Genomic DNA, 12,508 nt, shown 5'->3' with positions numbered 1-12,508 from the left:
AAGAGAGATCATGATGTTCAGAACTGCCCTGTGATTTTATCAGACACATCCATGAGAGTTAGGAAAAACAGTGAACAAAGAATCTTCTGAAAAAGCCCATCTCCTTATATGGACTTAAAGAAAAGAACAGTGAATCAGCAATCTTCTATCCTCACCATTTTTTCCTACAATAAGCTAAGGAAAAAGCATCTAAAAAAATCCATGCAGTTTAATGGCAGTATCAAACATCCACTAAGTTTTAAAGAACTACATTATTTGTTACATTGTTTTTTAGCAATTATTGTATCACAGGCAGACAAAATATAAAGTGTTATCTAACCTTCATCTTGTCCTTTGAGGAACTTGCGAGTACTCTTCAGTAAATTAGATCTCATTCGTGTTAACTGATCCAAAAGATTTCTTCTGGGTATGTCATAAGCATTTCTAAATGTCTGAGGTTTCAAATCCTATGGTTCCAGTAAATGAAATTCCAATTAATGCCACATAAGAAACAATATCTAGCATTTCAATGGAAGTATATTGAAAATAACAACATTACACACAGTGGTGCTTACCTTATTCAGCAAAGCTATTTGGAACCCAGCATACTCCTTCATATTGAGGTCTAGAGGTCTATGAGGAATTTCCCCAGTAATCCCCTGTAGCAGATGTTGAAAATCGTTCCTATGTGCCATAGACAGGTTGTGTGATCTGCTTCTGACCTTAATTCCAGTCTCTTGCGCTACCTTTTTGCCTACAGAGCCAATGACTCTATCGGACTCTATTTTGGCCTTAATTTGAAATAAATAAATAAATAAAATTGACAATATGCTCTTAAAAGGATTAGTCAGACTTATTCATTTTAAATTCCTACCTACAAGATTCAACAATGTGCTAACACACTATGATGACCATAAACAGGCTGAGCACTTAAGGAGTGTTTAATACATAACCACTTAATGCCTACTACAGTTTTAAATATAGTGAACAGTTTTCTGCCCAGGTCTTCTGCATATTTCTCCTCTGCTGCCCATTACAGTATCTAAGCACCAATATGCATGCAATGCTTTTATTTTCATAGAATGCCATAATTTGACTAGTAATTCTCTGCAAATCTATCTGTACTCATATAATGTTCAGCTGTTCCTGTAGAGAAGTGTCAAAACTCTCAAAAGACTGATTCTCCCACAACTGTAGTTGCAATCAGTCACCCAATGGTATCAACTTTTTTAAAGCTCAATAAATAGTTATAACAGTAACAAATGTGAAATATTTGAAAATAACCAACTGGTTGACCAGATAGACCTAGCACCCAATATTATGTTAGATTTGTAATAAAATTAAATGTTTATAAGTGCCAGCTTTGACAGAATACAGTGAAAAGAGCCAAAAGGAATTTATTAACAACTGCCAATTTTAGTTTTGAAATGTCACAAATTTATAGAGTACTCAAAAATTTGAATATTCATTGAGAATGCTGAAAGGCAGGGCCTTTCAGAAGTTAGAAAATCTTTAAGTACAATTTGCAGTGCATGTCATTACATCTTAGAGGAGGCCAAGATGTCTAGATTGAGACATCAGTTCACAGACTAGTGAGCAATATGACTGATTTAACAGGATATGCTCTAGACTAAGATATTTGCTTCCTCTAATTATCATTTATATTCCTGTTTTAAGAAAAAGCTGGTCCATAAAAACTCATAAGCTAAGTTACAAGTACTTGGCACTTCTGTTTCTTGACGTTTCAAGTTTACTTTTTTTATCTAGAACACAAAGCTTAACATGCACAGCTCAAAAGTGGAGGTAGCAGGGCAGAAATGCTTTAGCTGGTGCAGGAGCCTAGTCAAAGATTCAGGCACTATTCTGAACATGGTCAGCAATTTCAAACGGTCACTTGTCATTTCTACATCTGTATCCTTATTTGCTATTCTCTTATGTCAATTATCTTATTTACTGAACACTTTTCACTTCATGCCACAAACTAAAGAAAGAACAATTTGATTCTAATGCATGGAGCACAAATTCCTATTTCCTGAAAAAATACTAAAACATCTTTAAAGACAACATGGGTTTTTTTTGGATAAAAGTATGTTACTCTCTGCACAAGTGGAAATGCTCCTTAAATAGGAAAAAATTCAACTTGTATCTGTCTCTATATAGATCAGTTTATAAAGCCTGTAATTAAATGCTATATTTTTCTTAAATTCAAAAAAATCAAAATTATTTTTTGCTAATTGCTTACGGGAAAGTATTAACTTGATCTTTCCGTTCTTTTTTTCCTACAAAGCCACTGAACTTGAGTATTATAAGATTATCCTGCTATTAGAGTAAGTTTTTACTGCTCTTTTGCTTCAACATTACCTGCTGACTCAATTTTTTGAGATATGAAATGACACTGTAACTAAGTCCATATTCCACATTGTCAGCTATAAGGTTGGGTGCTCCCATCATTCTCACAGCTTTCTTCAAAGGCTGAAACATGGAATATATTCATGGTCATATTTAATTTTATACATACTTGAACCAACTGTACCTATTTCAAATAGAATCTGAAGTTCTGAAAGTCCAAAAAGAGCAACAACCACCAAAAAAAAACCAAACAAAAAAAAAAAAAAAACCAAGACTACCAGGGCAGCATTCTTTGTTGCTTTAAAATAGTTCCATTTATACAGGATCAGTTAAAAATATAATTTATACACAAATCCCAGTGTATTACGAAATTAAGAAAATTTCATAGCATTCAGGTCTCAAGCCCTCCACAGGACTCCAGTGAAAACACTATGATTATGTATGAAATTTAACTATTCTTTCAAATTAATACATATTCTACTTAAAATAGAAACTACATCCATAGTGGAAAGACAACTATAACCCAGAAATTTTAACGCAGGCATCTTACCCCAAGATAATAAGGAGGCATTGTCTTCAAATAGCTTTCAAATGACTGACGCCATTTCAACGTAGGCTTTGCCTTGTGTACTTTGAACAAGTCATCTAATGGTAATAAAAAAAGCAAAGCAACAAAATGAAAGGCATGTCTACATAGCATTGCATCTTTTTTCTAAAAGAGAAAATTTTAAGTAAAAACTCTTGAAGAAATGCAAATTCCTCAATGATTAAATTACTATCTACAAGTCAACATATATACAACTAAACCAAACACACACACAAGATTAACACAGAAGCTAAAAATTGAACCTGATAAAATATCAAATTGAATTGGTATTGAGACAACAGATTGACAAAAATGGCTCTTAAACCAGTGAAAGCGAGACCAAAACATATCTGAAAAATGATGATTGAGTAAATCATCTTACACAATGAGTCATGAAGGCCAGACAATTGGAGACTAGTGAAACTTACCTTTCTCCAGCTTTTATTAATACTGGCATTAATTGCAGTAATTACTTAGATGACATCAATGTTTCAATTACCTACCACATGAGAAAATTTGTACGAAGTGGTATTTACCTAGCAGTGGAAGCAGGACTGGGTAATTGTAAGGCATTACAAATAAATTCACACAATTCAGCGCTGTACTAGCTTTCAAGTAACCAAAAGGATGACCAAGTTCACTGTATTTTGCACTATTGCTCACATACACCTGCAACAAAACACATTACATTGGATTTACATGCCAAGTACTGTGTTCTGAAATTTCGCATCCTATTTTGATTATAGAATAAGATATATGAAAAACAGCATTCCATAAACTTCAAATCAGCATGCATTCTACTTACCTGCCAGCAGGTCTGAGGGGATTTTCTTTCCAGGATAAACTGGGTCAGTGGTGAAGGCTCTAATTCATATTTATCAAAAGGCAGTTTGTCAATGACCATCGGCTCACAGTCAGTACAGGAAAATTTCACCACAGGATGAGATGTGCGAGGTGGCTAAACAAAGTATTCCACTGTTAATAAGGCTGCACAACAATTAAAATGCATTTGTGCTATGACAACTACAGTAATACAGCTTCTTTGAAGACATACGTATTTAAGGAACCTACACAATACAGGATTCATTTATTGTTAATGAGTCCTACACAATTTATTATGTTAGCACTGTCTTAGTCTGAAAGAATCTTGTCTTCTAAATAAATGCCAGTTACTTCGCATAATATGTCTAGAGCAATATGCAACTAAGACTGCTTGCATTGACCCAAAAGCTGTACAAATAGGAGTAAGTCCTAAGGGGGACAAAACACATCAATGCTACTTAGGGACATTCCATTTTCATTCCCTACAGAAGCAGGTGCTGTACCTCTGCATTTGCTGACTTCGCCAGGAGCTTTTCCTTCTTGGCAAATTTAGCAGTTACAAAAGTCAAACAACTATAAATATCAAGAATAACATGAATTCAGAAAAAAAAACTTTAAAAACTCATATTTTAACTAGGCCTGAGGAAAAAAAAGTTATTTTGATTCAAGAAATTGCAGTGTTTGGATTTTTTTAGTCTTTTCATTAATCAGAGGAAACTGTCTCAAGTTTCAACTGTAAGTTAACAACTTGAAACTTCTTTTGCCAAAAGCAAAAGTTGATTTTCAGTGTGATGAAAACTAGAGCTGTAGACCTTCCACTGAAGGGAGGCATGTAAGCTCTTGTACTTACTCTGAGCCTTCCCCCAGAGGCCACTAGAATCTTAGGAAGAGCTCCATTGGGAAGCTTCCTTCCATTTACTCTATTTACAAAAAGGTAACTCACAAACACACAAGATGAATTAGAAAAGCACAACGTTTCTTGGACCATCATCACCTTAAAAGCAATTATTTTATGTCTAAGCTCTAGGCTCTTCTTTTTAGGATAAGCTACCCCAACAAGTTATCTGTCAAGAGAGCTGGTCTTGCCTTGAGTATCTCCACCCTGAGGAAGGTGGGCTCTCCAACTGGACACCAAACAGGAGGCCCAAACCAATGGAGGAACAACAACTCTCTTGAAAGAATATGACTAATAAATAGTTGTAGTGGAGTTTTAGACTAAGCCACCAAAGTCATACTAGGAATAAAAAGGCTGCAAAAGAAATTGACTACTCAGACTTCAGAAGTCCAATAGACCTTTGCTGGACAGCAGAACTATTTTTACCTCTGAGCAGTTGAAACAGCCATTTACATGTTCATCTGCCAACATAATTATTAGCAGACTTTCATATACATTTCAGAAAGCCTTGATGGTGTCATTAGCCACAGTAACTTAAGTTCTTGTGATAAAACAATTTGAGAACTCCACTGTGGATGAGATATCTGGCAGGAAAAATCAAGTATTTAACTATGAACTCTTAAGCAGATGAGATATGCTACACACAAACTGATTACAACATACATTGTGTTTGAATGCTACTGTTAGAACAGTACTGAAACAAAGGTCTAGAAACACTATCAGCAACTTAGCTCCAACACTGCATGAGGAAGATATAACGCAGAATTCCAACTGATGATGAGAATTTAACTATACATGACAGTGCTTTATAGTTATGAGACCTATACACACTACAATAGAAAAAACCCCCATTGTTTTGCCTTTTGATTAAGGCATCTTCAGGCTTTCAGAAGATGTAATTCAACAACTCTTCACTTGGCAAGATCTATTTTATCAATCTTGATTATGATCCGGAGTAGCAAACTGTACAGACTCAACACAGCAAATGGAGGCAGATATGCTACTAACAATGACTGCAAGGAATACACAGAACCAGCTTTCCTACAGCACAGCCTTTAAATAACCACTACATAATGACACTGGATTTTTTAATGACTACAGAAAATTTATTTTATTCATATATACTAGCTTGCCTGTAGTTCAGAAGGACATCCACACATCCTTTAATGAATGTGGTCACAGATGCCAAAAAAATCAAACCCGTAAATGACTAAAATTTCATACTCAAATCACTCCTCAACAACTTGTATTTCAAAGGACTTAATCTGTTTTCTACCCAAGAGATAAAATTTATGAGAAGTTCAGTGAGTGTTAGTGAGTACATCTGCATCATATCAAAAAACCCACAAAAACTCAAAAATCATCACAAAATGGAGGTAACCATTACACTACTGCAGGATTTCTACTTTAATGATTTCAAACATAAACAAACAAAAATGCATTATACTATACTAATGATTAGTTCTCAGACCAAAAGGCAGTGGCATACATCCTTTTGCAAAAAAGAACAAATAAATCAATCTAAAAGCCAATGTCTTTTCAGTTTGGATAAATTGAAAGTGTGGCTACATTGGACAACAGCAAATGAAACTATATTCACTTGCTAGAATGAAAGTAGAACTATCACAGGGATTCAAATTGTCAAGATCATACTATCTTTTATTAATACCTCCTATGAGGCAATAGAATTTAATAGATTTTTACCAAGTGCCACAATTGCTATTTAACAGGGTTCAAATAAACACTTACATGCACGTACTGGGTCAAAAATCTGTTAGAGGTAGTTTTTTAATACTTCAAAGTTACTAAAAAGAATGTTACTTGCTCAGTAATATACAGGCATGCATGTATCACTCCTTGGGTCACACTGCTTCCACATCTGCTACAATGCAATATATCTGACAAGACTTGAAAAAAAAACAAACTGAATAGGAAATCCTGGAACACTCCTGCATGCACAAACCCTTTGCTTTATCTTCAGTACATACCAGTGTTGGAGAATTCTGATCTGGCCAAAAGGATTCAGGAACAGGCCAATGACCTATAGGAACCCCAGTTTTAGGGTTTGGTCTGACATAGATAAGTTTGTGACAGCTGTGCCAAGGTTGGGGTCCAAAGGGTCTGGATATCTCCACCTGCCCATCTACAGAAGAGAAAGAGTCAACATAGTGTTAGAACTCAAGAATAGTACTCAGTAACTTCTGTGAAGACTTAAAGACCTATACTCCCAGGGAAGCCCTTCCTATAGTTAATATTATTTCTAAGAATAGCAGATTCAGTAAGCATGTGCGTAAAAACACAAACTGAGGAACCAAATAAGCATTGAATATTTACAGGGTAAAAGCTCAGAAAAGCAATTATCTGGAGCCCTTCATAATAATGTTTCTTTTTCCTCCATTGTTACTAACAGATAACCTTCAAATACAAGCATTAAAGAAGTGATATACATGACTAATACTGCTGGGACTTTTTATTGCAGCAAAGTAAAATTTAAAATAATCTCACAAACTTCTCAGTAACAACCAAAGAGGGACTTAGCTAAGCCATTTATAAAGCCACACAGGTGTATTTGCTATTTTAACCCTTAACACAGCCACTTTACCCACAGTGCAGAAAAAAGGGTAAGTCCAGGTATTTCTGTATGGCATTTTTTACATTTCCAGCTGGTTGAAAACTGCTTAAAACCCATAAATCCCTTTAACTATGCCTGTCACTAACAAATGCATTGAAGACTGAGTGGTTTGACCAAATGCAGAGATGTCTGGCAGCTACAGTCAATATTTTGAAACACTACAAAGAATTTCAAAGTTTTTCTAGTTAAGTCTTTCAAATTGCAATAATTTCTCTTTTAACTTGACAACTAGTACATTAAGTTCACTAAGCTACATTGATGACAGTCATCCCTGCTATTTGATAACACAGTGTAAAAAATTTCAAGTACCATCAATTGGTGAGGGATCTGGTCCAGCTTTTTCAAAATTTATTACCACTCCACTTTGCACTTTTTGCACCAATGACTCAAGACATTGATTCAGCATTCTTGGAGAGCACACACAATATGATCGACCTAGAACAAAGCAGTCAGGGTTAAAGCACTTCAGCATGTGTGCCCCTATTTTAACTTGGATCATTGAAAACTGTTCCACCACCACACACATTGATTTATGTATCACTGAATTAAAGCTTCTCCTGAACACTCCCTCTTTTTTTTTAAGCAGCAAGACAGCCCTAGTGAAGCACTGACAAGTACCTTTTGGAAAAGTTTGTGTTTTAGACCCTTAATGACTAACTCAAATTCTTGGTTGCATTCATGGAAAATGGGCTCCCCCTTGTGACAGACATCAATACTTAAACTGTCCACAAATTTCAGTCAAAGCACTTGCCAGTACAGCCTACATACAGTCAGAAAGCAGTGGAATCAAATCCTTTTGGAGTACTTTTTAAAATCCTCTGTTCCCTCTCAGTCACATCCTCTCTGATGCATTAGAAGAATCATCATACTTTTAAAATGGGATAAACTCAATGCCTGAGTTTGATCTGGAATATAATTTCTAAGATATTTACAACATAATCTGCCACTGAGAGAAGTATCAACTCTGCAGAATTATTATGCATTCTGAAATAAATTCTGCTTGGTCTGGAGGGGAAAAGCCTAAAACAACCCACTTCCTTCACTTTGGCTTTTTTAGACCAGAATAGGACTCTGCTTGTATGAAACTGTACTGCACAATAGATTCCATTACAATTTCTAATTGCAATACCAAGGTGTAGTAGAAAAAAAAAAGTTCTTACAAAGCATTTCTGAAGAAAGCGGATTTACTCTTCCAAGCCAGGCTACATTTAATTGTTCTGTAGCTTTAACACTGTCTTTAGTTTCACTGTAACAGTCTTGAGAGTTTTTACAAGTACTGAGAGAACTCAAATACTTATTCCATGACATGGAATCACACAACTAATTGAAATAAACTGAATTAAATCTACGCTTTGGAAAGTAATGACTTGTCAAAGGAAACAAGAGCACTCACCTCCTGTGACTTCACACATAGGTGTGATAGCAGAGTCATCCACAGGTACCCCCGTCATCTGCTCTGACTCTGGTGCTGTAATACCAGGCAAACGAAGAACCAAAGCAAATAACCTCTGATCCCATCGAAAGGGCTCCTTAGTCAACTCACTTCCAGGTAAAGGGGAATTGAGAGGTAAATGGAGCTGGAAAGGGATTTAAATCTTTCAACACACAGCTTTTAAAAGAAACAAAAATTCAGGTTACACAGCAATGGCAATTCACTCTATATAAGCACACCTCTCTCTCCATACCCATTTAACACCTCTTCAACCAAAATGAGAAAAGCTTCTAAAGGATAGCACAAGGCATTCAGAAGATTCTAGATGTTCTTTTGCATCCGGATACTTCACACAGATTAGTGGGAAAAAGAAAACTTATCCAAACACTTAACTAGAGAACCCCAGACAGATTTGCAACAAGTAATTGCAAGTTTCAGAAAATTTGATACATCCCCGGCTAATAATACCACCATCAGCAAAAGCAAAATTCTCATTTCACCCGGAACAGAAGTGTTCCGCAGCAACAAAAAGGGAAAAAAAAAAAACAGCTCCAAAGCAATGACAAGTGGTGTAAACAGTTCCATTATCACATCAAATATAAGGGGGCTAAGCCCACATGCTGAAACAAACTCAACATGTCCTCATTTTCTCTCATGGAGCGTTCAAAAAAATCCCAATTCTCAAACTTCAGCTCAATGCTAGCAAGAAAGTACTAGTCTGTTCCAAAACTTGATGCAAATCCATACAAGCATTTATTATATATTGCCTTCATTTCTAGTTCATAGTGGTTACAGAATTTACAGAAAGCCATTTAAAATGGTTTTTTGTTTGCTTATTTTTAAGAGATAGCTAGAAAGCATTAAACCTGATTTCCAAAATCAGATACCACAGGTATTTCTATTTACATAATTGCAGCAACTCATACTGGGAAAAATACATACCTCGATGTTGGAAAAGCAATCAATTTATTGATATGACCTCAAAGCTACGAACATGACAAAACTACTCATAAAACGTGGCCAAGAATCAGAATATTTTGGACTTTTCAGCACACCTGATGATTCCTCTAGAATTTCACTTTTTGCTTATGCAAGCACAGAGTATATGTAAGAACAAAACTATTTTCTCCAAATGTTTCATGTTTTACACGAAACTGGTCAAAGGGAACTCAATGTTTTATAACTGCTTGACATGCATGTCCTTCCCCTCTACACAATGAGCCACAAAGACTGCCTGACAATGGAAACTCAGTTAAAAGAACTTAAAAGAAGTGCCACATTCTTAGTTAACAGCCTGGAATCCTGACTGTAAGAAGACTGAATAGCAAGTACTCCACCACCCTCACTTGGGGCTATTAAGGAATGCCATTCAAGCTTTCCTACTTAAATATGACTGAAAATAGTATATCTCCAAAGAGTACATTTGATCTGCAAAACACACCTATGTAACAGCATTGTTTTCTTTCGGGTAGCATATTTACATATTTTTTACCATGTATATTTTTTATCTATATAAAGTATCCCATTGGATTCTGCACCAACAGTATCCTGAGTTCAGTTTACCTCAAGCTACAAAATATTTTGTTTGCTCAGCTGGTTATACAGAGAGAACCCCAAAACCAAAGAGTAGTCAGAAGCTGGCCATTGCATTATGCACATATTACTATCAAAAATATTTTCAAACTGGAAGCCAAAATGCAAAGCAATCATCAAGTCAAATGTCCTCACCTTCCTTAATTTAATCCCAGTTAAGTTTAACATCTTTAACATTTATACCAGCCAAGTTATAGAGTCAAACCACCTCATTCACAGACATTAGGTAACTTGGTCTTGTCACCTCCAGTTACATTTTTTTTATCTGGTATTGTATTGCCATAGCAACTGCATACCTAGCAGAAACTAAGATGAGCCTAGAATTCTACATCTTGCATTTCATTTTTTCCCCACAGATTTTAATATGAAGGCATGCACACATTTTCCTCTTTCTCAACCACCAGTATGACAGATAAAGGGGGACTGAACTAATTAAGGCAAGGTGATTTACCAGCTGTGATCTTCAACATGACTGTACATAGACAACATGTGTCCTCCCAGCTTAGTACTAGAAACCAGGTGTTTAGTCTCATCACTCACTTGTAGGAGCAAAAAGAAGTCCTACCATTCCTAAATGTCAATGATAATGCTAGTACACTATCAGTGTGTGCCTTATGCCACTCTTCCTGCCTTTAAAACAACTAAAACATTCCAGAACTTCAAGGAGGCAGAAAAGGAGTGGTCTAGAAGATCTCTTCAGTGCAAGGTTATTGGTGATCAGGTTTGTTTATTCTCAGTCCTTGTAACTACCTGCATTTATGCAATCGTGAGAAGCAGCACAGCCTAAAATCCTGGAGGGAGGGAAGAGGATCCTAGACACCCTAGGATGAAAAAAGCTAGATAAGCATTGGAACACTCTGCACTGGCAGGGTAGTCTGACAAAGACAGTAATCACCTTCTGGCAATGGCTGCAGGTAGGGGCTCATCCATTAGAAGGAACACCAATAGCACTGCTTAAGCTTGAGTACCCAGGTAATAACTCCCAGTTCCATCTTGGGAAATCTCAAAAGGGTGTTAGAAAAGTAGGCACTAAACATATAAATGCCTACAGTCAATTTCTCTTTTTGTACCAAAAAAAAAATTCTATCTGCAAGTAATCCTCCTAGCATGCTCTTCTGGTACTCAAAAAAAAAAAAAAAAGACATCTCACATTCCAAGCAAATACAGCCTTTCATCCTTAAAGGACTAAGGACAGGTAACCACCCAAGCCCAGCTGAGAATATCAGCTCTTGACAGACTGAAGAACTCTACTTAGAGTTATCAACAATATTATATCTTTTCCCATCTCTCCCATCCTATCCTATGCAGTTATAATGCACAGAAAGACAAATTGTTCTGCCAGGGGAGATAACTCAAGGAGATCCCAAAGACATCAAGGTCAACTGACACACCATGTCAATGTCATGATATACTTGGCCACTCCAAAGCCAGCATTAGTCATCACCAAGTACTCACTGAACTGATAGTTACACATCAAGAACTCACACATCAAGAGCTCTGTAGCTCAGTGTCAAGTGCTGTGAGCCCAAAAACTGCTGCTAATAGGAATAATAACGACAAAAAAGAACAGAAACATACATGCAGTGATATTTGTCATTTATTTCTGGCAGCATTTCTTTAGAAATCCAAAATTTTAACTATGGTAAAAAATATAATAGAGCATTTAGAGTTCCTGATTTTTCTTGACAGTAAGCAGAACCAGCAGAACCTTGCTGTGACACTTGTCACAGTTGTTACAAGTTCAATGCAAGGTGATCAGATCTGGGAAGGATCAATCTGACAGTGTCAAACAGCTGTGGGATTAAGTATCATGAAAATCAGATTCCTCCTGTAAGAGTCTCTCATATCAAGCAGCATTGCTCATGCTTTTTGCTTGTATAATCATTTATCAGAATGTATCAATGTTAATGACTCCATTTCAGTCTTGCAGACAAGTTCAATGCTACTTAGAGGGTATGCAGAGGGACAAGGGAATATAGCTGAGCAGTTGTAAAGCTGGAAAAATATGCTATTTCATAATAAGAGGAGGAATAAGAAATCCCTTCAAGCATTTAAATATTTCTTTAAAATAAGATGAAGAAAGGACTAAGACTGAATTTGAGGGAACAGGCCAGAAGCGAAAACTACTCCATAAGGAACACGTAACATGAGACCAACTAATCAACGATTGTTTGCCAATAGCATGAGCCCATCCCTCCTCATGTTCTGACTGGAACTAGT

The 12,508-nt window shown here is 36.2% G+C and overlaps 1 protein-coding gene across 5 annotated transcripts in view; it reads right to left on the bottom strand.

Moving 5' to 3' along the window:
* The window catches only part of INTS6 (integrator complex subunit 6), a 38,993-nt gene that overhangs the window by 6,356 nt on the left and 20,129 nt on the right, over window positions 1-12,508 (bottom strand). For 2 of the 5 annotated variants that reach the window (XM_056497990.1, XM_056497981.1), the window contains 9 exons: window positions 8,657-8,840; window positions 7,573-7,698; window positions 6,620-6,774; window positions 3,720-3,872; window positions 3,451-3,583; window positions 2,879-2,973; window positions 2,341-2,451; window positions 555-770; window positions 320-446 (listed from right to left, as the gene is read on the bottom strand). In XM_056497990.1, coding sequence (XP_056353965.1) covers window positions 320-446; window positions 555-770; window positions 2,341-2,451; window positions 2,879-2,973; window positions 3,451-3,583; window positions 3,720-3,872; window positions 6,620-6,774; window positions 7,573-7,698; window positions 8,657-8,840 — 1,300 coding nt within the window. The remainder of the gene's footprint in view (window positions 1-319; window positions 447-554; window positions 771-2,340; window positions 2,452-2,878; window positions 2,974-3,450; window positions 3,584-3,719; window positions 3,873-6,619; window positions 6,775-7,572; window positions 7,699-8,656; window positions 8,841-12,508) is intronic. The other 3 variants (XM_056498009.1, XM_056498018.1, XM_056497997.1) reach the window with 2 other exon arrangements.

Source organism: Oenanthe melanoleuca, chromosome 1 (genome assembly GCF_029582105.1).
Source record: "Oenanthe melanoleuca isolate GR-GAL-2019-014 chromosome 1, OMel1.0, whole genome shotgun sequence".
Taxonomy (NCBI): domain Eukaryota; kingdom Metazoa; phylum Chordata; class Aves; order Passeriformes; family Muscicapidae; genus Oenanthe; species Oenanthe melanoleuca.
The sequence above is the reverse complement of the archived record's forward strand: the minus strand, read 5'-3'. Positions and strand labels throughout refer to the sequence as shown.